This window comes from Lissotriton helveticus, chromosome 2_1 (genome assembly GCF_964261635.1).
Source record: "Lissotriton helveticus chromosome 2_1, aLisHel1.1, whole genome shotgun sequence".
NCBI lineage: Eukaryota > Metazoa > Chordata > Amphibia > Caudata > Salamandridae > Lissotriton > Lissotriton helveticus.
Genome location: NC_136059.1, coordinates 786672729 through 786696920, shown reverse-complemented (window position 1 = coordinate 786696920; position 24192 = coordinate 786672729). Strand labels below are relative to the sequence as shown.

At 42.7% G+C, this 24192-nt stretch overlaps 1 protein-coding gene across 7 annotated transcripts in view; it reads right to left on the bottom strand.

The window, feature by feature from the left end:
* Positions 1–24192, bottom strand: part of APC (APC regulator of Wnt signaling pathway) — an 897802-nt gene that overhangs the window by 164052 nt on the left and 709558 nt on the right. For 4 of the 7 annotated variants that reach the window (XM_078675503.1, XM_078675505.1, XM_078675504.1 and 1 more), the window contains one exon: positions 13156–13260. The exons of the other annotated variants lie outside the window; for them this stretch is intronic. In XM_078675503.1, the coding sequence (XP_078531629.1) occupies positions 13156–13260 (105 nt within the window). The remainder of the gene's footprint in view (positions 1–13155; positions 13261–24192) is intronic. 7 annotated transcript variants of the gene reach the window in all.

Below are 24192 nucleotides of genomic sequence, written 5' to 3'. Positions count from 1 at the left end.
AAGTAAGAATATATATATAAATATATTTTTTACTTTTTATTGATACATGCTCAACACACAGTACATTTAAGGAGTATTATGCCCCGGAGAGTCCGGCACTGCATTTAGTTAATACAATTTGACATCAGTACAGCTTTGCAAGACAGGAAACAGTTATACTTTACTTTTAACCCACCCCTCCAGTCCTGGAGGCCACAAAGTGTGCGATTGTGTCGCAGTTCCCTTCCACTCGTGCCAACTCCCCGTGGTGTGCCAGCAGACACTGAGTGAGTGATGTTATTTGGGCCGCACCCAGTTCGCCTACTATCCCCTATACTCTTGCCATTTGCTCCAAATTTTCTCCAATTTTTGTGGGCAGCCCCTGCTCAAGTATATGGATTTTTCAGCCAAGCAGCACCAATCTAGGTCGGATTTCCAATCCGATAGCTTTGGCAGGGCGACCGCCCCCAGCATCCCGCCACATTTCGCTTTGCCACCACTGCTGCCAAGGATAGCAAGAGTTTCATATACTGTGGCCATGTCTCCTCTCCCACAATTTGTAGAATGAACCATTTGGGTTGGACTGGGACTGGTTGATTCAATACCTTGACCATAATCCTTCCAATCCCTTGCCAATATTCCTGTATATGAGGGCACTCCCATAGTATATGGTAGTAGGTTCCATCCTGGCCACATCCCCTATGACAGTGGCTTGTCCCAGAGCGTCCAATGGGGTGCAACAATGTTCTGGGATAATATGTTCGGTGGAGAATTTTAAGTTTTATTAATCTGAACCTAGCTCAATTGCTACCTCACTAGACCTCTGTAGCGCCTCCGAACATTCCTCATTGCCCAGAATGTCCGGTGAGTTATTTATTATTTTCTTGTATATAAGCGATATTGCCTTGGAGGTCAAAGGGTCTGTAAGCAATCTATCTTCTATGGGGGAGGCTTCTACCAAAGGCTCACCTTCGGTGATGTGCTTCCTGAGGGCTTGTCCTAGCTGTAGGTACTTTAGCCAATCGCCCTTTCCAATTTCGTATTCTTGCTGTAGCATTTTGAATTTGATGAAAGCTTAGTCCTTTCACACGTCCCCAAGTTTCTCTAAACCCAATATTTTCCATTAACAAAAATTCCTCAACTTTTTTACCTGCGGTAGTCCAGGACTGTTCCAAAGTGGGGTCATCTGTGTCAACCTTCCCTCCCAATCTAGATATTTATTGACTGTGCTCCATATGGTAGTGACAGTGTGGGTATGGGCAGGGAGCCCTGTTGATCACCTCATGTCATAAAGTAGCGGGAGACACCTCTCCCCTCCCATCGCTGCTCTATCTACCCTCCAGGCTTGGGCAGTTCGGTCTTCCAACAGCTAGTCATTGACTGTAACTAACTGCGAGGCCCGATAATAACTTTTAATATCTGGGATTGCCAAACCTCCCTCGTAGTCTCCTCGCTGCAACTTCCGGAGCGCTATACATGGTGCACCCCCACCCCAAAGCAGGGACCGTAGCTCGGTCTCCACCCTCTGAAAGAAGGTGTGGGGAATTTCATAGGGATTGTTTTGTAGGATATGCTTTGTAGGATATCATCATTTTATACAATGCTGCCCGGCCCATAAGAGTAAAGGGGAACAGGCACCACTATTTCACATCTTTTATGAATCTATCCAACTGTGGTGTTAGGTTAAGACTGTGAAATTCTTGAGAGTCTCTGGTAAAATAAGAATATTTAATGTTTACATGCAAAGTTAAGAGATTTTCACAAGCAAAGCATGGAGGCATCCTCTAAATTGAATGCTCATTTGCAGTTTAGATTGATAAAGACTAGTTCTTCAAAATTGCAAGTGTTTACACGGCATGAATGTAGGTACAAGAACAAGAAGGTGAAAAGAATCTTGCAATTCTGATAAATAAGTTTAATATCCAAAACAAGGCTTGGAATCCTGCAATAAATTTATAAAGTAGAAAGGTAAACCGCAGTAACCAGTCTCCTGTTCTCCCACTGAACCATGGCACCAACCCTTCTGTGATGCAATCATAGGCTGAGTTAATAAAGACACTAAATACTTAAGAATCACTTCTGGACTTTGAGATTCAGTTCTGATTTGGACATGGAGCAACCAAGTCTATTAAATAAACCAATCTCCCAACCCAACTTTTCACCACAGCAATTTGAATAGAAACAAGGGAGATACGGGGAGATTTGAAATAGTTAAAATATATTTTCCAGACAGCAAATATCTTTGTAGTCATGACTACGTTGAACTTTTGATTGAGCTTTTTTTTATCCTATGGCACATACACATTATGTATGAGAAGTGCACAAATGCCTTAACCACGGCTTTTAAGTGCTAAAGTGTTTTCGAGATTCAGTTTGTTGCATAAAAACATGGGTGGGGAAAGAAATTCCATGCTTATTGAGCTGCTTCCAGCCCCACTCTAAACCGAGGGCAGGCTCTGCACTGTTAGAGCCTTCATAGTAACCTCATAGAGGAGTCTGTCACATACACATGGATACTATTTATCAAGCAGTGTGAAAAGACAGTGCGTACTGGATTCTATGGCAGGATTAGAGGCTCAGATTATGCTTCTCAATCTTAACTACTCATTAAATAGCAGCCAATCAAAACACAGTAAAAACATTTCAACACTACAAATCCCATGAGGCTTTGAACCATGCCTCCATAAACCACCAATCAGAAGTGTCCAATGTCTACAAAATAGCGAGGCACCATCTTACTTCCTCTTTCTTTGCTGCTCCGTAGTCAAGATAAGTGCCTTACTATTTTGTAGCATTGTTCGATCGCATGTAATGTTTCTAATCTCCCCAGGTTTGAACAACAGAGGGATCCAGTCCTCACGGAGTTGTGCCGGTACTGGGCCTCATAATTTGCATACTGGGCAATTTCTGGATTTAAATTCCTTCCTTTGTTTAACCTTTGCCAGTAATATGACGGCAATAATTTTTGAAACATTGCTATCTGATCTCTTAGGCTGACAGGGCCTTGACTCCCCTCATAAGTCCTACGGAGACAGCTTTCTGTGGTACTTTGGCCTCTCCGTTCCAGACTTTTTGCTCCCTTTCAACGCCCTGCTTCTAAGCAGTTCAGGGCGGTAAGAAATTGGCTTCCCTCTGGGGATTTTGACAGGGGATATTCTATTACCTACAACACATCAGATTATGAGACCTACGAGCAAGACATGGCTGCATATGGTCCACCAGACGATGAGGACTTTTATTATTAAAGCGCTCTGATACCTCCGGGTCTAGCCAGCGCTATATAAAACTCTTGAAAATAAAAATAAATAAAAAATAAATTATTATTATTAAATTAAATTTAATGTATGTGTCAGCGCAACAGCTACCCGAAAGGGGTTTCCCGGCGCCGTGAGGGAGCAGCAAAGAAACAGGAGAAAATTACTGGCCAAAAAGCCAGGTCTTCAGAGATTTGCGGAACAAAAGAAGGTTATATTGTGTTAGGAGAAACAGAGGCAGAGCATTCCATAAAACAGGACCCAGGTATGGGAAGGAGCGCCCTTCCATACGGGAAAGTCTGTCTTAAGGACTTGGAATTTTACTAGTGTAGAAGACCAGAGAGTGCGCAAAGTAAAGATAGGCTAGGCATTGTAAGTAGGGGGGAGACGTTGCATGCTTAATGCGGAACATGTAAGTAAGGGCCTTAAACACAACCCGTTTCTTCACCGAGAGCCAGTGGAGGCTCCCCAGCAGCCTGGAGGTCGAGGCTGTTTTGGAGGCTCGGCAAGGTAATCTGGCAGCAGAATTCTGAACTCGCTGCAATTCACGCGTTACATCTTTATTGACGCCCAAATAAAGGATGTTCCCGTAGTCCAGCCTTGATGTGACGAGGGCCTGGACTACGGTACGCTGGGTATGAGCAGGTAGCATTCACACAATCTTCCTCAACCATTTTAAGATGGTAAGACAGGTTGCGGCAACCTTGGTGACTTGCTGATGCATGGATAGTGAACCGTCTATGATAAAACCAAGGTTGCGTACCTGGGATAAGGGTTGTGGGTGCACACTCATTTCTGGGGGCCAATAATTGGGGCCCCAGAGATCTTTATCTTTGCCCAGGACCAGGACCTCTGCTTTTTCGCCATAAAGTTTTAAGAGGTTGGCCTTCATCCAGGTCATGACTTTGCTGAGGCCTGTTTTGAGGATAGACGGCTCGAAGGACTTACCCGCTGAAAGGGAGAAGATGATCTGGGTGTCGTCGGCGTATGACAATAGCGACAACCCAGAATCCTCTACCAACACTGCCAGGGGTCTAACATATATGTTAAAGAGCAGGGGGCTGAGGATTGAACCCTGTGGGACCCCGTAAGGTAAAAAGAATGGCTTAGATTTAGCAGTAGATGAAAAAACCTGGAAGGTACGATTGGAAAGGAAAGATGAAAGCCATTTCAGGGCTATCCCAGTGACCCCAGAGGATTGGAGGGCCTTTATAAGTACGGTATGGGAGACCGTATCAAAGGTCGCGCTGAGATCCAGCAATACCAGGGCCATAGTTCCGCCTGCATCCAGGTTCTGTCGGAGCATTTCAGTCACTCCTGAAAGTGTGGACTCCATAGAATAGCTGGTCCTAAAGCCAGATTGGGAAGGATGAAGAAGCTCATTGTTTTCGATAAACCTGGATAGATGCCCATTTATGTGTATTTCCCAAATTTTAGAGAGAGCGGGGAGTAGTGATACTGGACGGTAATTTGAGGAATATGACGAGAATATGGAATCCATGATAGATAAAACCTTGGATAAGAAAACTAGACAAAGCCTTGTCGTCAGCCCTCCTATCTATTTCACAATGTCTAGATTAGCTGGTAGGTAGTGGCCCTTCTCTCCCCCTTTCGCTTCCTCCCTCCATTTCCCCCCTCAGATCCTAATGCCTAGCCTCACATAAAGATGTATACCAAAGTTACTGCCAACCCACTGTCACCTCCGCCACCGTTTTTCCAGTGCCCCCTCACACTGACCCAGATATGGATACCTCATCCTCCCAAGAGTCTCGCACTCGCAAACGTTCTAAGAAACGTAAGCTTTCATTTTCTCCACCAACTCAATCCCCCCCAGTCACCTTCGATCCTTCTAGCATAGTTCACCCCAGATCCTAAGATTGGTCCCCGGCCCCTGCGGTGGCGGAATATATACCTGCGTAAAAGCTCCGACAAAGAGGTCCGATCGCCCCCGTCCGGATCTCCCAAATAAAACTGCACTCTTACCGGACATAGATACTTCTATGCAAATCTTTCTGAAAAAACACAGTAAAGACTCTAAGAAAGGCATAGATAGAGCCTTAAGAGCATGCCAGGACAAGCTTCTGGATGTTTCTGACCCGCTCGCACAATTCTTGGAATTGGCCCATAAAGCCCAAGAAACGGGTGCGGCAATCCACACTGAAGTCCTAGTTGGGTGGACTCGGAGGGCGATCTGCCTCCTGGGTAACGCGAACTGCAAGCTCTCTTCTGAGAGGCATAAATCTGTTCTCTTGAGAGTTGATCCACAGTTAGCTTAACTGGCCTCAGCGGAACCTGGCCCTTTGCTGGAAGGGCAACTATTTGGAGATCGCTTTGTCAAGGACATTGCTAAATTTATGAACACTTTCCCCTCCCTGGATAAATCACAGTCATCACTCAAGAGTATTGAATCCTTTCTCTGGTAGGGCTGGTCGTGGTAGAGGGTGCTCGACTGGCCGCTTCATATAGCAAGGTCCTGATCGTGGATACAATCCCAGACACAGAGGCTTCGCACAAGACCCGGCCCAGGCAGGATCCTACCCCACTAGGTCGAGAGGCTTAAGAGGCCGATTCAACAGAGGTGTCAATAGGGGTTTCAGAAACACTGACACCCAATCTTCAGGTAATAATTCACCCTTTTATTCCTTCTATTCCCTTGGGGGGCAGGTTGATTCACTTTGTTACCAATTGGTTAAAGATTACATCAGACATGTGGGTCCTGAACACCGTTCAAGGGTATCAAGATAGAATTGTCACACTTGCCGACCCAAAACTCACCCCCTACATTTTCCCAGAAAAGAAGAGTCTTTCATAGACTCCGAGCTGCAAGATCTTTTGACAAAGCAGGCCATTGCTACAGGAACTCTTCAGCAAGAAGGTTTTTGCAGCAACGTCGTCTTGGTTCAAAAGTAAGGAGGTGGTCAGGGATTAGTATTAAACCTCAGAGCATTCAATCCCTTTTTGATTTCCTGCCATTTCAAGATGGAAGGCATCCATCTTTTGAGAGATCTTCTGCTAGAAAAGGACTGGATGGTCCGGATAGATCTAAAAGATGCCTATCTGACACTCCCAATCTAACCCCCTTATCAACGTTACCTCCAATTTCAATGGAAGGGCCAATGGTTTTGGTACCTTTACCTACCGTTCGGCCTCTCGTCAGCCCCTTGGGTATTCACCAAACAATTGAAACCCATGGTAACTCGCCTAAGAGAAATAGGAGTCCATATGATCATCTATCTAGACGACATGCTTCTTCTGGCACAACACCGTGCTTTACCGATACTACACCTGCAGTTGACTGTGTCTCTCCTCCAGAATCTAGGTTTTGTGATAAATCACAAGAAATCCATGACGACTCCCTCTCACCAGGTGGATTTCAGATCAACTCCAGGATGGTGCAATTACTTCTCTCTCCAGCCAAAATAAAATTCATCAAGAGAGAGCTCACAACAACGCTATCCAAACAGTTGGTTTCTCTGAGATCCCTGGCAAGAAGTGTTGGCCTGCTAGCATCCTCCATTCAAGCGATTCTCCCAGGATCTCTCCAATACAGAGCACTACAACGCCTATAAATTCATTACCTACAACAGAATTTTAGGTACGATCACACGATTCCGTCGATAACCGAAGCACAAGGGGAGCCTAAATGGTGGCGGACGCACATGGAATGGCAAGGCCATTTTCGGATTTTCTCCAGGCGTGGTCATCGAATCCGACGCCCGTCGCTGGAGTGCAAGGTGCAAAGAATTTGCTACCGGCAGTCGCTGGTCAGCAGAAGAATTGAAAATGCATAACAACTGCCTGGAATTGTTGGCGAGTTCTTTTGCCATCAAGTCAATCTCTCCAATGAAGAGCAATTGTTGAATCATGTTACGGATGGACAATGTGTCAGCGGTTCGATATATAAATCGCTTAGGACGTACCAGATCTCGTCTTTTGGCCAACATTGCCCGGGAGTTTTGGCATTTCTGCCTCTCCCAGAAGATCACCGTTCTGACGGAGTACATCACGGCAAAGGCAACCTAGTGGCGGACTGGAATTCCAGATTCCTGAAAGACTACAATGACTGAAAAGTCCATCCTTCCCTATTTCAAGATATCATGATTCTACGAGGCCCATGCCAGGTGAATCTGTCTGCCTCTCGACTGCATACTCAGCTTCACTGGTTCTACAGTTGGAGACCGGACCAGATGGCGTTGGGGACGTACGAATTCCTTCACCCTTGGGGATCACAGACCAATTACGCCCCCCCATTTGCAATGATCCCGAGAGTAGCGGCCCAAGTCCACCGCCAGGCAGCGTCGTCGTTGTTAGTCACACCATTATGGAAGACACAATCTTGGTTTCAGACTCTCTTGGAAATGTCGGTAGATCTACCCATTCGACGTCCAATTTTTCCTCAGCTGCTCCTGGACCCAGTCGGGTCTCCCCATCCACTGGTTCTGCAGGACCAACTGACGCCTATGGTTGGAAAAATCTCAGGAGACAAACAAATTGAAGGACTTTCATCGGCAGCTGCCGAATTTATTCACCAAGTTTGGGCTGATTCCATCCGCAAACGAATATTCTGCTGCATGGAAACGTTGGGTGGGTTGGTGCCTTCAACGGGACGTGGATCCCGGGGGATCCTATTTGAAAGATATCCTGAACTTTCTGTCCGAACGTGCAGAATACGGTTTATGTTACAGGTTAGTAAACAACTTTAGATCTGCATTGTCAGCTGGACATAAACGCATAGATGGAAACCCAGTAGGAGCTCATCCGGTCGTATGCAAATTATTAAAAGGTATTAGATTTGCTGGACCACCGAGACCTAGATATAATACCTTATGGGATGTTACTAATGTGTTATTACTGGAGTCTAGGCCGGATAATAAAGATTAATCTTTAAAACAGCTTTCAGCTAAACTTACCATGCTTTTATGTCTGATTTTTTGCAGACGAGTGTCGGGCGTCCTTGCTCTGGACCTAGCAGGTAGGTTTTCTCCACATGGTGTCTCCTTTATTATCTACAGAAGAACTAAGACTGTCACGTTCCATTGATTAGACTGCCTCTCCCCACAATGATAAGTTGTGTGTGGTTAAATGTATGAAGGTTTATGAAGAACATACTTTATCTCACAGTACCAAACCCTTGGCCCGTTACTTCTGTCAATCCAGAAGCCTTTCCGACCTGTTTCAGCTGTTACTTTGGCTCGTTAGGTTTATTGGGTCATGTCTGAAGCTGGTATAGATATATCTGTATATGGTGCTTACTCCATAGAGTTGTATCTCAACTGTCATGATGTCATATGATTAAGTTTGACATGATTGTTTTTCCCTCCCTTGATATGTTCACACCTAAAGATTCTATGATATTCAAACTTGCTTCTGATTTCATGGACGGATTCGAAACAAAACTGAATCCCTGGGATTCATATTTCGTTGGCGATTTCTATGCCAGTTCATGTAAGTTGTCTCTTCCGTGACCCTGGTACGTAGAGTTTGCTTTCCGTTGAGAGCTGAAACTGTATCCGGTTTTGGATTGCACTGATAACAGACTGCATGTTGAAAAGAAAGAGGCAGTAATATGGTGCCTCGCTATTTCATTGACATTGGACACTTCTGATTGGTGATTTATGATGGCAAGGTTCAAAGCCTCCTGTGATTTGTAGAGTTGAAATGTTTTTACTGTGTTTTGATTGGCTGATGTTTAATGAGTAGTAAAGATTGAGAAGCATAATCCTCGCCTCCGTGTCCTTAATAGAATCTAAAATTCTTGTTGTATATGCTAGAAAATATTCTACTGTCAATTGCTGCAACAAAGCATTTGTGGGAAACATAACAGCAATATGGTGCGTTTATTGTGTTCCTTGAACTCATCAAATAACTACAACCAAGTGATGGGGAACCTGGCAAAACCCTGGATATGAGTTTGGTGAATAGTTCAAGAGCACATATCATGTAATGTCGAAGGCTGGTCGACGGGTTTAGACAAGGAGGAATTTAGAACCATTGTTACACCCTCATCTGTTTGGATTCAATTGACCCTTCGGTTTGCCTCTACTGCCTTTCACTAGTTCTTTTTTTCCAGGACATATTTTTTTACTCCATAATGGGAACTCCTTACGCTATTTGCTAATGTCTATGATTTAGTCTTATTTTGTAATCCTCTACCGCATATTAACTCGACCTCCGTTCCATAGGAAATGGTCTGCTTCAGGACAGTCTCTAGTCCTTTCCACTCTGCCTTGAAGGAGCCAAAGTCAGACTCCCAGAAATTATAGGGAGGTGTCCACCTTTGGCCAATATGAATGACTCACCACGTGAACGAGTATGAGAAAAAAGAAAGCCTGTGCACATTTAACCAGAGGAGTTTCACTCTAATCATTCATCAATGGCTGTCTTATGAACAAAGAATAAAACGCAAGTAGGGTGGCTTAGTTCAATGGCCCTCACCCCACAGTCACTGTGAGAAAGCTCTACTGGCGCAGCCCAACTTACCCCCAATTAATGCATACTTCTCAATTTTGTGACTATTTTTTTAAGGTTGCTACAGAAGCTTAATTCAGGAAAGACTGAGGTTATAATTGGGAAACAACCCAATGTTTGTCCCACCTTGTGGTGGCTATTGCTTTCGGCTCTACTTTTTCTGATGAATCAGAAAGGAACCATGGGGTTATTATTGAAATTAAGTAATTCTTTTGTTCCCCCTGTAAATAAATTGGCTGGGACCAGCTTTGCATGCAAGCGTTTAATGAAAATACTTCCTTTGGAAGATAAATATTGTCCACGCTATTCTATCATGTTTAAATTATTGTAGCACCACACTTTTTGGACTTCCTATAAAACTGATCGTGAGGCTTCATGGAATTTAGAGCTTGGCAGCCTTCCCCATTGCTTAAACCCCCTCCATGAGCTAATGTGAACGCTTTTTTTAAAAGAAGTTTCAATGGACCCCTGTTCACATGTGCATTATCTTTAAAACCTAACCTTTTAATCACATAGCTACTACGTGCACTGGTCTAGTCTACCTCAGAAATCAATTTCAGTTGTATGCCTGCCACATACTATGAAATCCTCATCACACTCCTCTTAAAGACCCCCCTCCACACCCACATTACCACCCCCCTCCCCCAACACCCTTTGCCTAACAAAATCAGGAGCCATGTTTTTTCGTATTTTGGAGCCATTCGTCAGAACCGCCTTTCTCTCGGTTTTACGATGGATCGTTTTGTCTTTTACAAACTTCTTAAAACTCATCTGTCAACATCCAACAAAAAAAGTAGTATCAGTGGAATGCTATAGAAATGACCTGTGATTTGGAAGGTTGTGGATTATCACGGTGTGGGGGAGAGGTGGGGGGGTGGGGGGCTTTGTAAATATTGTATAAATCGTATGAAATGTAATAAGGTGTGTTGTAATGTGTCAAATGTAAAGATGTTTTAATTGTAAGGACGAAATGCGTTGGCTACGGCTACAGTCTTTTTAACTGAAGAATAAATAAAGAATGCGCTACAAACAACGCCACTGATTCTGCTATCGCTGATTTATATCTCTGCATAATAATTGTTGTTACTGTTGAAAACTTGTGAAATAATTTGTGTGCTGGACCAAGTTGTGTTATATTTGTGAGTAAGACAGTTTCTGTCTTAGGCGATTTAGGGGCTTGTGAATCTCCGGTCCGTGGCACCTAAAAAGATTATACAAAACAGTACTTAGGATAGGTGCAATTGTGCTTAACCCCATTCCCCGGTCTCTTTTTTTATCTGTCAACATCCACTGACTGACACTTTTCGAGGTGCAGACCTTTTCAGTACTGCACTATAGAAAAGTAGTTTTCATTCATTCAACTACACGATCCAGCTTACAGTTCTTCGAACTGATCTGTATCACCGAGCCAGAATGCAGAAGCAACATTTTTAGATAGTGCTCTCATCACACTGTTTCGCACAGATCACCTTGCAACAAGGTAGAACCCAGGAGAATAGAATGATTCGCCACATACCATGTCCATTTTTACCTTAAATTCAGGGGAAGAGTGAGACAAAACCATGCTCTGTCTGGTAAGCTACCGTCATAACGCCCCCTCTTTTTAATACATCACAAATATCATGTTCCTACTCGCCATAATCAATTACATATTTTTTAGCTGAGGGCACCAAGGTCGGTATTAGAAGACTAGGAATCATGTGTACAAGTTCACTGAACAATTAAAACGGCAGCCAAGAGGGGAAATTGTTTGGAAGACTAAACCAAAAATCAACATTAACATCTGATACATGAGGGGCTTTTCTGGAACTGGAGAGATCAGTGCTGAGCACATTAAGACATCACAGTCACCCATTCTTCTTTGGCATCAGACAGTTATATAGGACAATAATCACCAGATGCACGGATAATTACATTTTGTTTAAAAACAAGCCTGCTGGACACTAGCAGACTGCCAGGATGTAATTAGGTAGGAAAACCATAATGGACATTTTCGTCTTTCAGATTTAAATAAAAAAGACAAGAATGTAACCAGAATAGAATATGTAGCAGCAAAAAATAGACCCATTTCAAGCTTTTAAAAAAAAGGATTTAGTCAAATGTGACCTCTGTTCAAAAATGGATTGTTTTGTGACTGCAGAAAGTCCTGTTTTCCAAACCACAACAAACCCCTTGCCTTTAATACCACAGCAGCACCATTTAGTGTGCGAGACAGTGCAGAAGTGCAATGCATCATTGATTTTAATATGACTTCTTTTGTCTTAAAATGGTGTAATCAACAAATTGGTGGGAGCATTTAGCAACCACCTACCCCGAAATATATAAAGTGCAGCACAATAGATCAGCAAATATATATATGTACACACACACACACACACACATATATATATATTTAATACTATGTCCTATACTTCATCAACATAATGATGTAAATCGCAGATACACCCCCCCCCCCCCAACCGAGTCATTTCCACTGAATTCATTATTTGTAGCACTCTAAAAGGCGAGGACTCCGAAATCATGTCTAGAGTTGTATCATTTGCATGAATATATGTTCATCAAGTCTGTGTTGGCGGAGGCATGTGCACAAACGACTGAAATATAAATAAACCTAGACGAAATATGGTTAATGGAGAAAGCACATTACAATAGCATCACGCTACCGCACAGTTTCAAATAAAGAGGGCTGTTGAATTGCTAGAAGGAGACACCTAAAACAAAGAAATTAATCAAAAAAATACATTTCCAGTGTAATATCCAAAGCCCTGCCTGAAATCTGTCTGCACAGCGGGATCTTTGGAAGCCTTACGTAATACCGGTGCTCGATGAGAAACAAGGATTATTTACAATGCTACGGGAGCCATTAAAAAAAAAAGCTTTTGATGGCCACGTTTAATCAAATTTCCAAACCTTTCTAAAAATCCCTGGTCCTTGTATTCATCTGCCACAGACGAAGCGGCGTTTTATACAAGGCACAGCGGTGACATCTTCGATTCTCCCGGATAACCATGCATTGGGGGATATACTGCCACTATGCGTCTACATCTCAGAATTATACATATATTAAATGATGTTATAAAAGTATTTTATTAACACACCCTCTGAGCGGTAATCTTATTAAATACAGACTAACGGGGGCAGATTCTGTGGCGAGGAGAGAGTCTTGCTCTTAATCCTGCCAGTATTTACTTCAAGGGTAAAGCAAAAGATTAGGCTGAATGAAGCCTTCTTACGTGAGCTAAAGACGGATCGCCTATCTTAAATGAATACATCTCAGAAGAGAGAGCAGCATCATGCTAGCCCCGCGCATCGAGAAACAAAGAGTCTTCTCACAAGCATACATAGTGAAGAAAGCAGGCTGTCTGCACGATGAACCAACCCCTCCATCGGTGCATCGAACGCATTTCTTAATAAAGCAGACATAATGCAAATTTTTATAGACGCCGCTATTTACCTGGCCCTTTCCAGCGGCGCCCACGGCGTTTTCGGCGGCTCCTTGGCACTCATTCTGCTTCTCGACATCACGGGAGAGCGCTTCATGCTTGCTGTGAGGTGCCCGCTGTCAATGCAAGAGTTTGCAGCATTACGGTCTGAAAGAGCACACGCTGGCAATTACAAAGCACGCAGCAGGACGCGGCGGCTCCACCACGCCCCCGACACCCTGCCTCGCATTCCCCAACCTCTAGCCTCGGCCAGGGGCGCCCGGGACGGACCACCTTGGCCAGACAGTGTGACAAGTGCACCGAGGATCAGGCCAGCAAGACAAAGGCTCTGCCGCCAGACACGGAGGCAGCCCCCGCCAGCAGCGAGGCTCACACCGCTATCGGAAGCTGAGCCGCACACCTCTTTCTTCCCAGCAACAGTCACATGATTGCGCGCAGTGCCACACAGCCCCACCGCTCCAATGGAAGCGCTCAGTCTAAACACACAAGACGGTACTGCGATGAGATTATTATTGGGGCACAGCAATAAACCCTTCAGCTCGGCCTGTGCATTCAATGATGCAGCATCTCGCGCACAGCTGTCACCGGGGCCATCAGCAGCCTGCCACTCACATCAGTCCATGCCGGAGCGCGCTCCAAGTCCCAAACCCAATCTCTCGAAAGGCCATCAGAGCAGTTTTAGCCCTCGCGCACAGCGTACATTTACAATTGAGGTGGCACTCTGAAAGAAGCGTAGTATTTTAGAGTTTCAAGAAAAATAAAAATAAATTTCACCATCGACACACATGAAAATTTGACTGTTAGTGCTGTCAGAGTATTATCGTTTTAAATAATGTAAACTGAAAGCCACTTCAGATAAGAGTGATCAGTGGATAGCACTCTTACGTGAATCCCTTCTACACAGCAGATGCCAATAGGTTGGTGTGAGGATACTTTCAACCAAGCCAGGAAGAGCCAAAACAGAATGGGGTCTTCTGACAAATGGTTCTTTCTCATCCTTCCTTCATCACAGATCACTATGAGTCAAGGTAAACCACTCTCTTTCTCAGCCCTCTCCGGTACTCGGGTCCGCTCTATCTCCTATTCTCTTCAACCTTTTCTTGGAACCTCTTGCTAACTCACTAAACCCCAAGAACATTCTCTTCCACATGTATGCAGACGACACGCAACTCTATCTCAAAATTTCATCCCCGGAAAACATCATCTCACTCAACACCATCCTAACATCTACTCAAAACTGGTAACGGAGAACCACCTCCTGCTCAATACTTCCAAAACGGAATTCCTGCTCCTCTTCTGTCCGAACCACATCCCCAAGCTAGACATCTGGCTGACTCACCTCACTGCTTTCAACTACACTCCTCATCACAAATTCAGCCAAGTCACTTGCAACCACCATGGACAAGCACCTGAATATGAAAAATCATATCAGCAATGTATGTAAGGGAGCAAATCACTTGATGAAATCACTCAGAAATATCAAACCTTTCCCTCCACTAAATGATTTCAAGCAGGTGGTCCAAGCGCCTGTCTTGCCAAGCCTAGACTACGACAGTGCTACCCTCTGTGGCCTTCCCAAATACGCCCTGGCTCCACTAAGGGAATCACTAAACACTGCAGCGAGACTGGTTCCAGATACCAAACGAAATGAACATATATCCCCAGTACTGAAATCTCACAAATGGCTGCCCTATGAAGCACAAATTCAGTTAAAGATTGCTGTTCTGACGCACAAAGCCCTTCACTTTAATACTTCCATGTACCTTGCTAAAAAACTAGAACTATCCTGTGGGGTAAGAGCCTCAAGAAGCGCCTCTACCTTCCTCTTGAAACCACTCATCCTTAACAAAAAGAGAAGAACTTGTCACAGAGCTTTCTCCGGTGCTGCTCCAAAGATATGGAACTCTCTTCCACCGGAAGTACGCAGAATTTCCTCAGTGACTGTGTGGAAGCCAAAAGATTCCTAATGAACAAATTCTTACCCTAAGAGGGATAGGCTCACTTGCCCATTGTCATTGTTCCTACTACCATTGTACCACCATTTGTTACTGCTCTTCTTTACTGCATACTGTTGACCCCCCCTCATTGGCCGCCTACACCTGTTTATTGCATTACCCTCCTGGGTGCAATTGTCCTGTAATCTGCAAATATTCCTGTATTTTTTTTCTTACTTGATGTGGATATTGCATTTATGTCCTTCCTTCCATCATATTGTAAAGCGCTCCGATATCCCTCGAGATCTTGTTTGCACTATATAAAACTTTATAAATAAATAAATAAGACACAGCAGCAGTGTTGTTGAGGGAGTAACCCTTTGCCTGGTACTCCTAAACATCACCCTCAGGGCACCAACTTCCCTAGTGAGCAGCTTTATCTCAAAGTTAACATGCATACCAGAGATAAGATCTATTTTACCAGAACAAGACATACCTAAGCCCACTTCTCCTTTTAAAATAGCTTCACTAGATAGTCTTCTCTATGTCATAGCAGCGTCCATGCCTTAACCTACAAACCCTATCCCAAAAGTCTGAAGCCATAAGATGACTTTAAATGAACCCGCTTTTGTTAACCTCGACTGCCGTAGATGCTGGTCATGATGACTTTGCAAATGATGAAGTTGCTTTTGAAGATGGTGCAGGCCAGCAAGGAGAGCCAAATGAGTTTCACCGGGATGGGGGTGATGCGATCATATTTCTTCAGGCCATTGATGAGACATGCTGTGGTATGTAGGATGCCCTTAATGGGTGCCTGTGTGGAGTTTAGGAGGCCACGGAGCAGGGCGTTACCACCATCCAGGGGAAAGAGTCCGAGGGCTTGAACAGGAGTTCAGAAAAAGTTTTTAGTAAGAAATGATTTCACTTTCTTTAGAAAAGAGCTTTGGTACCAGACTGCCCTTGTTTTTTTTACAATGTGCTCCTTGCAGGTGATGTTGGAGTCCAGGGTGAATCTAAGTGACTTGCCATTCAAGGGTTCCAAGCAATGATGGTTCATGTAATTAAGTGCGATTCTAAATGTTTTTTGTTCTTGGCACATAACAGGAAGTCTATCTTGGTTGGGTTGAGATTCAAGTAGGTGCTGGACATACAGGTCTGGATTTAATGCAGGCAGTGTTTGAGGCATTTCATGTCTGAAGCAGAGGGGACTTTCAAGCAGAGTTGTGTGTCATCAGCATATTGGTGAATCTTGATGCAGTTATCTGTGAGTAGAGCACCTAGCAGCATCATGTAGTGTTGAAGATGATAGGAACTGGAGGTGCCCATGTGAACAAACTGGTGTTGGCTAGAAAGGTAGGAGGAGAGCCAGTGAAATACATTGCTGGTGAATCCCATTTGAAACTCCAGGTTCAACTGTGTCGAAAGCAGCTGAGAGGTCCAGCAATAACAGGAGGCGTGGCTCATCTTCATCTGTGGTCAGGAGGGCATTGTCTATGATGCATAAAGTAACAGTCATCAAGCTGCAGCGTGATCTGAAGCCAGATTGAAAGTCGTGCATGAGATGGTTAGCATTAAGCTGATCTTGGAGTTGAACATAGACTGCTTTTTAGATGATCTTGCCAGTGAATGGTATGTGTGGGATGGGTCGGTAGTTGGAAAGGTCATCAGGGTCAAATGTATGTTTCTTTAAGACTGGGAGGATCACGCCTGTCTTGAGTTTCTGGGAAGATGCATTGAGTGAGGAAGGCCTTCACAATGGTGGGAAGAGGTGAGTGTCCCCACGGAGAGCTTTGATGAAGGACCAGGGTAAGACATGGCTTCCATAACAAGTGGCTGTGAGGGAGTCAAGCATGTTTAGCGAGATCTGCAACAGAGAAGTCTTTAAAGAATAACCATTCCTGGATTCTGTGGAAAGGAGAGGGCGTAAGAGATGAAGCAGGCTTGATGTTGTCGATGTGCTGTCGGATTCTCCGTATTTTTTCCACTGAAGAGATTAATGGCACTGAACCCTTCTGTAGTCTGAGGAAAGATGGTTCCATCAGGGGTTGATGCAGTAGCTGCACTTGTTTTGAATAGGGCCATTCTGAAATGAAAAGCTGTGAGTCTTCATCCTTGGTTTCACTTCACTAATTAAGCCTCTCAGCATTTTCAAAGTACTCACTTGTACAAATACGTTTTTTATTACTGTTATGTACCGTCTTTTCAAGCCTCTTCAGGTTCTATGTGTAAACTCTTCTCGTTCTTCTACTTTGCCCACTAATACCTTTCAAATAGTTGGTTGTGCCCTGCAGCATTGTCAAGTGGTTGTTTAAATCACCAAACTTCCAGTTTAATATGACACATTGTCTTGTATACTCAAGTGCCTACTCTAATTGATCTCATACTGGAAGAGCAATTTGATCTGCACCTTTCATTGGACTGCCTCCCCTCCATCTTGATCCCTAGGCTTTTCGTTTTCCAACCCTCTGGTGGAGAGGTGCACACTGCTGAGTCTCACTGTTCGCCGTGTACCCACAATGAGTCCAGGAGAGGTTTAGCCTTCAATATCCCTTTAATTGCTCTACAGATGTCTGTCTCAGTTCAGGTTGAGCAACAGAATGCATGGTACAGAAACAGTTTTAGCACACAAGTGGGGACTTCACCTTCCAGGCACTGTGGAAGCTCAAAAGCTCAAAAATATAGCAGCTATCACAGGTACTTGTGAGCCCCAACACCCAGAGGTAGCAATGATTTCCATTTCACAAAGCAAACATTTGCAGGAATTAAAAACTATGCAAGGCACTTTGTTACAGTCACATCTAATTGGTTACGCAGACAGGGCTTCAACAGCATAAGCTTCCAATACTTTCCTTTGGAGAAGTAGGAGGGAGAAGTATAGGACTGCACGAATCACTGCAGGTTAACTATCAAGAAGTGATCATATTCTTTTAGACAAAAAGTGGCTTTTGTTAATTTTCAGCAAATAGGGCATATTATATAATTAATATATACAGACACATTAATATAGATAAGCAGATATTATATTTAGTACATAGGCAAGAGCATAATAGTGAGGCAAAGAAAAGGGGGAGGTGAAAGATAACATAACAAATACAGAAGAGCAGTTACAAACATTTTAGGTGTATTACTTCTTAATTTCATATTTTAGCTAAATCTAGCTATATTAAGCCATCCAAGGCCATGGGCCCCCAAAGCGCCTCTAATTTGACTAATGATTTGATGCCCCTTGCCTTTGCCAGACGGCCTCTAAGCTATAGGTATCTCTGATAATCGCCCACCAATCCTCTGCCACCGGTGGTGTAGTAGAGACCCATGCCCTGGCAATAGCCAATCTAGCTGCAGCCATCAAGATCGTAAAGAGACGTGCTACTGCCGGGTTATCATCCTTATAACCCAACATGATTTCAAGATCAGTGAGTGTATGATCCAATCCTATTTTAGAGCTGAGTATTTGCTCAATTTTCCTCCAGTATCCATTTAAATCCGGACATTTTTAAACATATGTTTTTAAGTTAGCCGCATACAGTCCACATTTTGAGCATTTCACCGTATCCCCCATCTTATTTCCCTGGGCCCATTTAGCTATTCTAGCAGGGGTATAATACATCATGCAGGTAATGCGTGTTTGTCGAAGTTGTAGACTGACAGAGTGGACTGAATTTTTAACATAGCCTAATACTTGTTCAATCATTCTGGGTGAGACCGTTGTCCCCAGAGTTTGAGTCCAGCGTTCCGCTAATTTCTCACTGCCCAATGGTCTATGGTTATACATTGAGCCAATGAGATATTTAGACTTCTCCCCATAAATACAATCCCAAATTGTTGAATGTCTTATTTCTTTCACAGCCAGATTAGAGACAAGATCATTTTTAATCTGTACATATTTAAAAAAACAATGGGCTGGGAGTTTATAGGCCAGTCTTAGATTTTCAAATGATTTGATATCTCTATCATTATATAAATCCCCCAGATTACTCCATGGTTTGCCCAAATTGTACCCGCTTGATCCTTAAATACCTCAGGGAAAGTCGGAATCTCCCACAATGGATAGTTTTTATGGAATATCGGTAAATTGCACCTAATAGACATTGCTTGCCAAATATAAGCAATATCCCTTAAAGTCTTGAACTAATTGGTTACACAGAGAGGATTTATAACCTCCCAATACTTTCCTTTGGAGAAGTATGAGGGAGAAGTATAGGACTGCACAAATCACTGCAGGTTAACGATCAAGAAGTGATCATATTCTTTTAGACAAAAAGTGGCTATTTTTAATAAAAAGAAATATATAATCTATAAAATCAGACCTATGAAGATTCTGGATTACCATACAAATCTGACAACCCATATTTCACATATAAAGAAGTCTGTTTTCAAGTTCTGACACTTAAATTAAGTTCTGCTAAAAAATGCAAACATAAAACTATATATATATTAAACATAAAAATATATTAATTGGAATTGGAGGAATAAGTATTAAAGTTGTTACTTTTCTATGTTTAAAAAAAATGTTACTTTTCTATTAATCGGTTTCATATTTCTCATAGAAATTATAAGGATCTCAACAGTGTTCAGGGGGACTAAGATGTTTTAGGGAAGAAAATAAGCTATTATTCAATTTACGATTTCCACTGAAAAAATGCTTTATTGCAAATGTTGTAAGGAAATTCCACACAATTCGATGGTTGTAAAATGTGCCCATCGCTAGACAGGAACTTTGACGAGTAGAAAGCTCACATGTACAGAAGGACTAATGTGTGTTTGTCAATAAATAAATGTAAAGTATTCTATATATTGCTCTAAAAACGTGTATAACATTAATTGGGTCCATGCACCTTAAAAGATAGGCCCCTTTGCTAACCTGAAACAGAAAACAGTTGATATAAGACCACATTTACGTACTAGTACTTTTGGAGGCTATAGAATCAGGTAATTGTTTCCAATGCGTAACAGGCAACATGCCTGCAAGGTACCTTTTGAATACAAGTAAGAGACTTTTTCTATCCCTCTTCTGACGAGGAGAACATATCATTTCAACAAATCTTTGAGAGGACCGTAGAAGAATAATTATGTGCAATGATTCCCTTGTTCGCATGAAAATTTGATATCCTCAGGTGCAAAGGCTTGACTGAGACCTTACATAATGCTGAAACCAATGTTGTGTCCAGCACAGTACCTGGCAAGCATGCTGTATGGAACAATGGCCTCTACTGCGCACAGCTGTGTAAACTCTTCACAATATTGACAGGGAGAGGATGGGGGCTTTTGAATGGAAAATATGCTAAGATTAAAAATGTCAGAATCACCATACTGGTAAGATTATCCAATTGTTGTAGCATTTTGGAAACATGCATAATGTGCAAATCTTGTATGAAAAGTATCTGAATGTTTGAAAAATGATTTGATGAACTAAAGATCTTGCATGTGAAAGTCGTTTTTCTAAGCCACTTAGAAGTGCAAATAATGCTATTAATAGTGATGCCATATTTTCGTGTATTGTGCCATTAATTTTTTTAATGGATGTAGTTTCTGATGTTCTACTCAACTTGCTTCTGCTCAATTTCCCTTCCCAATCTGTCGCCCGCTGCAAACCATTTCTCCCTTGTTTTTGCTAAGCATCAAGTGAATGATGTAAATTTTTTAGTAATGTACATTGTTAGAAAACATGCATTGTTAACGAAACTTTTGTTGTGTACTCAAAGTATCATTTTCAAGGACTTGCACTAGAAGTGATGGTGCCGACGTGCTAATTCTATGAGCCATTGTTTAAGAAATGTTTCTTTTTATGTTCTACGTCTCTGGAGAGCCGATGCTGAGGGAGCAGATGTGAAATCTGTGTTGTATGTATGACGGAACCACCTAAGCCATTACCACACATGGATTTATAACGCTGTCATTACGACTGCAACACTACCACGCAAATCTTTCCAACACAAATATTTTCCACACATTTGCTTTTACCACGAAAATTAATTGTAAATGCTTGTATGGTAATGGCATATTTGTGATAAAAATGTAACAGGCAAGTATTTCATCAATTTGTGTGTACCTCAGAAGTCAAAACACCCTTCTTCTAGAGCTACCTAAATTCAGACAAGCAAAGCACAGAAAATCATTCTCTCGGCCCATTATGGCAGCCTGAAACTCGCAGCCCCCCATCCCCAGGACACAATCTTCTGTAAGCAACTCTGACAATTCGTAAAATAAATTCTATACTGATTCTACAGACTCATATTGTAAGAGGAAATGTGGCTGAGTCTAGGTTATTCACAGTTGTTTAACCCTCTACCATCTTGATGCAATTCTAATTCCGTCCTCATGTAACGTAACTGGTGCTATGTAAAGCGCTCTGATACCTGATTCGGTTCGGGTCTAGTTCGCGCTATATAAAACTCTTCCAAAAAAAAAAAAAATGTAAAGCACCTTCATTCTAACCGGCCCACAGGTAGTATATAAATGGTCAAATAAAATAATTGTGCCCTCTTTGAGAAATAAAAAAAACTCCTGTGCAATGGCTCACTAACCCAGCTCAAACAATACTACTGCAACCTGGAAACTGAAAAAAACAATATTTGAGGCATGCATTCTCCACTTACCATTAAACTTTGTAGTAAAATAAAATACTGCTCAGAGAAGGTACAGAGGGTACTAACAGCCTCCAAGGACTATTCAAAGTGGTTCAAAGATTTGTCTCACCTCAAAATTAAATATAAAATCAAGAAAGCCAAAGTCAATTCAAACTTTATTTCCACTCTCCCAACATACCCTATGAAGCAAATCATGATAATACTCTTCTTCCTGCCCATCTGTACTGTATAAGTGCTTTCTCCAATTATAAAAATAAAAACCAAAAAACCAAAATGTACACCAAAACACAAGAACCACTGTTATTGTCACAATCCAGGCAGACATCCTGATCCACATTCACTAACAGCTTTCTGGAGGCAGCGAAGGTCCTAAAATGCTTCTTCCTTCAAAAAGACGGATTTGATCCTGGGATCTCAGGAACTATAACCCGGTTTAAAAGTTTCTGTCAGACTTCAGCGCTATATTATGAGTATCGCAAAGTCCATAACACATGCCAATCCAGCTTCTGGCATTATCAGAATCTTCACTTTTTTTTGCGGTAAGCTGCAATCATGTTTATTCTTTTTACTGAACAGCCAACATGTATTTTGCATGAGGAAGGAATCCTGTGGTCTTCCTCAAGGCAAGAGTACACCTTCTAATCAGTACAGAAAACACCTTCCCATCAGAATCTCCTGATATTCTGCACATAACCTTGATTTTCTTCAAGATTATTATCTAACTGTATGGTATCTACCCAAGTTAAGCACTTAATAGTGTGACCCCTGTATCCCCTGCAGGTCACATGTTTGTCCACTAAAGAGGCAGACACAGCCCTTTTTGTTTCTTCAGTCAATAACTTGAGTGCCATCAAAGTGAAACAATAGAAATCCCTTCCATTTACATCACTAAAGAAACATTTATCTTTATAAACAAGTTACATATTTAAAAAAAATATCCCTGTGTATCAGATCACTGGATTTGCAGGACCCAGTTATTCAAATCAATGTAATGGCTTGGAAAGAAGCATTGAATATTGTTTGAGGACCTCAAATTATTTCTTCCCACTAATATAGACACTCAAAGAAAATCTAATGTGTGAGGGGATAGCCAAGATGACGGAACAGAAAAATCCTAGAATTTCCAGAGAGTAAATGAAGGTGCCATTCCCTTGATGGAGGCAACTAGATGACAAATAAAGTAGGTAATGGAGGTGGTCCAGGAGAAGGCAGAGAAAAGAGAAATAAAAACATAAGACACAGAGAAAACAACCACTAGCGCAGATATATATGATGGGGCTTCTTAATTCAAGCTCCTGAAAAGATGGAGATGCTATTAGAATGAATGAAGAAGAGCAGGAGAGAAGATGAGGAAGGAAACCCCACCTATAAGTGACACCTATGGTCTGGCAAACTTGAAGCTATGGTAAGGTGGTGAGGCAAGGAGAACCCTGGTGATTGGGAGCTAGGGAAGCCACCATAATTGCACTTAATACTAGAAAGCAGTAAACCGACAAACTACATATAATGTGGCCGACAACCTTGGAAGGAGAGATAAGCATAAAGAGACGAGGCAGTTTAGGACTGAGTCTCAAGCTGGGTGAAACAGACATGTTCCCTTTATTCAATTTAAAAAAAAAAAAAAAGACTGCCATTTTCTTAGCAAATAACAGCACATTCAGTGTGCAGATATTTGTTAGGGATTACACAGCTTCTGCAGCAGAAAGACCGCAAAAACAGGACATACGTGGATGAATTATCCATGCTCCGTAGGCAATTCTACAAGTATTTACAATTCCGCCATGCCCTGACCCCTATATCAAGGACCTCGCAGCTCTTCCAGAATTTAACCCGTTAGAGGGTAAACCTTTCATGGGAGACCTTGGGGATCATAACTTAACTAAGATCACCAATAGAACTACCAACTTAGATGCTCTGCGTGCTGCTTGGCAGAGCGATCCAAGCCAGATTGATGACGATAATTGGATTGAGGCATTAGAGTTTCCATGTGGGGCCGCTGTTTCCTCTCCTCTGCGTATTATCCAATTCAAATACCTTCATCGCGTATACTATACCCGGCACCGGCTTTGGAGAAAGGGACACGTGGCTGCCACCATTTGCCTACGATGCTGCAAAGGCAAAGGTACCTTTCTCCACACAGTATGGGCTTGCAGGGCTCTGGCCAGGATTTGGAGGGGGATTATGGCGTGTTTGACCAAGGTCTTGACCTGGGACCATCTCATGTCCTCGAAATAATCCCTCTGCACACCACCAACAAGGTTGGGTAACTTTTCCTTCATCTTACCCTGGCTAAGCGGGACATACTCTGGAGGGTTGAATGCCCCCCCCCCCCCAATTGGGTGTATGGAAGCGGGGTATTAACTTTTGTAAGGGCTTAGTGATACCGATATTCAGGGCATGGGATTTACTCAGAAAGACGCTCAAATCTGAAAACGTTGAGCCGAAATATCGTGGCATGATCCTTGAGTATCAAACCTCAGTGGACAAACAACTAGACATTGAATTGCGATAAGATGAACCAGTCTTA